Genomic DNA, 1,522 nt, shown 5'->3' on the forward strand with positions numbered 1-1,522 from the left:
AGTGGGGGCTCAACTCTGGCTGGGGGCTGCAGGAAGCAACATGACCTAGGTGGCTCTGCCCAGAGGTAAGACCCAGCCCCAGCTCAAAGCCCCACCACACCCATGCTGGTACCCTCCTGACCCCTGCACCCTCACCCACCCTGAGGTCCCAGGCATCTCCAGGGCTGCTCCTGCAGCTGGCGTGGCCCTCTCCGCAGGTGCACCAGCAGTGATGCAGCAGCTGCGATTGGAGACACATGCCATCGGGGCTGGCGAGGGGCCACAGCGTGCGGTGCCCTGGTTGGCCTGGGTCACGCGGGAGGGCTGGGTGCGCTGGTGCATGTGCCATGTGCCCCCAAGCTGGACCCAGTGGTGGACCACATCAGGCTGGCGGCAACCGCTGCAGCGTGTGCTGTGGGGTCTGGAGGGGATCCTCTACCTCCTGCTGGCGCTGATGCTGTGCCACGCGCTCTTCACCACCGGCTCCCACCTGCTGAGCTCCTTGTGGCCCGTGGCAGCTGCAGCGTGGCTCCATCTGCTGCCGGCTGTCCTGCTGCTGGTGCTCAGTGCCCTCCCCGCCCTGCTTTTCACGGCCTCCTTCCTGCTGCTTTTCTCCACACTGCTGAGCCTCGTGGGCCTCCTCACCTCCATGTCTCACCCAAGCCATGCTCAGGACTTGGACCAATAGAAGGGCAACCCCATCCTGCTGCTTGTGTCTGTTGAGCCCTGGCCTAGGGCCTGAAGCCCAGGGGAGAGGGAGGGCAGTTGGGACCAGGGCCCTCCTGCCTCAGCAGGCCACAGACCTTCAGTCCCTAGTTGGGACTGGTCAGGGCATGCATGATGTTGCTGGAACTGGCAGGGTAGACTGGCCTGACCTCTGGGCACCTCCCTCAAGCTGATGCTGCAGGTACTTGAGGGGGGGGCAGGGACTTTGAAAAGAGACGTTAGGGCAGAAGGCTTAGCCAGGGGCAGAGCTTGACCAAGTCGTCAAGAGCTCCCACATGCATGTGGTGACACCACTGGGGCCCCCTTAGCAGCTGGCAGCATCTTTTTCTTGCAGCTGCTCAACTGTCTCAGCTTCAGACTCATAGAGAACTACTTGGGTACCTCTGTATTTGCCATTCCCCCCACCAACCTCCTCTTTCCACTTCCCCAGGCTCTAGAAAGGGCCCACTGACAGAAACTTAGCTAAGAGAGGGCTAGCCAGAAGCCTCATGGGACCTCAGCCAACTCACCTTCTGGACCTTTCTGCCCAAGCATTCCCCACTCCCTAGACTTCCTACCTCCTGCCTCAGTCCACATCCCCACCTCTGGGAAATGGGCCAACCAGTGTAGTGCGGTTCCCAGAGAGCACTTACTCTTTAAGACTCCTGAGGTTTGCTATGGAAAAACAAACAAGAAGTCCCATTTCACCCACCTATGCAATGTGTGGCCTTGGCCAATTAGTTTTTTTGAGCCTTGGTATTAAGTGGGTCCTGTCATGGAGCTGTTGTGAGTCAAAGGCAATAATACCTATGTGTGAAGTACTTTGAAAAGACCAGAA

The 1,522-nt window shown here is 59.2% G+C and overlaps 1 protein-coding gene across 1 annotated transcript; it reads left to right on the top strand.

Annotated features, from left to right (window-relative positions):
- Window positions 1-148: 148 nt before the first annotated feature.
- TMEM239 (transmembrane protein 239) lies at window positions 149-1,394 on the top strand. Its single transcript, XM_082359243.1, has one exon. It carries the CDS (start codon window positions 212-214, stop codon window positions 665-667), a length of 456 nt encoding a protein of 151 aa, XP_082215369.1. The 5' UTR covers window positions 149-211; the 3' UTR covers window positions 668-1,394.
- The last annotated feature ends 128 nt before the right edge of the window (window positions 1,395-1,522 follow it).

The sequence above is a fragment of the Balaenoptera borealis genome (assembly GCF_965194805.1).
Source record: "Balaenoptera borealis genome assembly, chromosome: 16".
Taxonomy (NCBI): domain Eukaryota; kingdom Metazoa; phylum Chordata; class Mammalia; order Artiodactyla; family Balaenopteridae; genus Balaenoptera; species Balaenoptera borealis.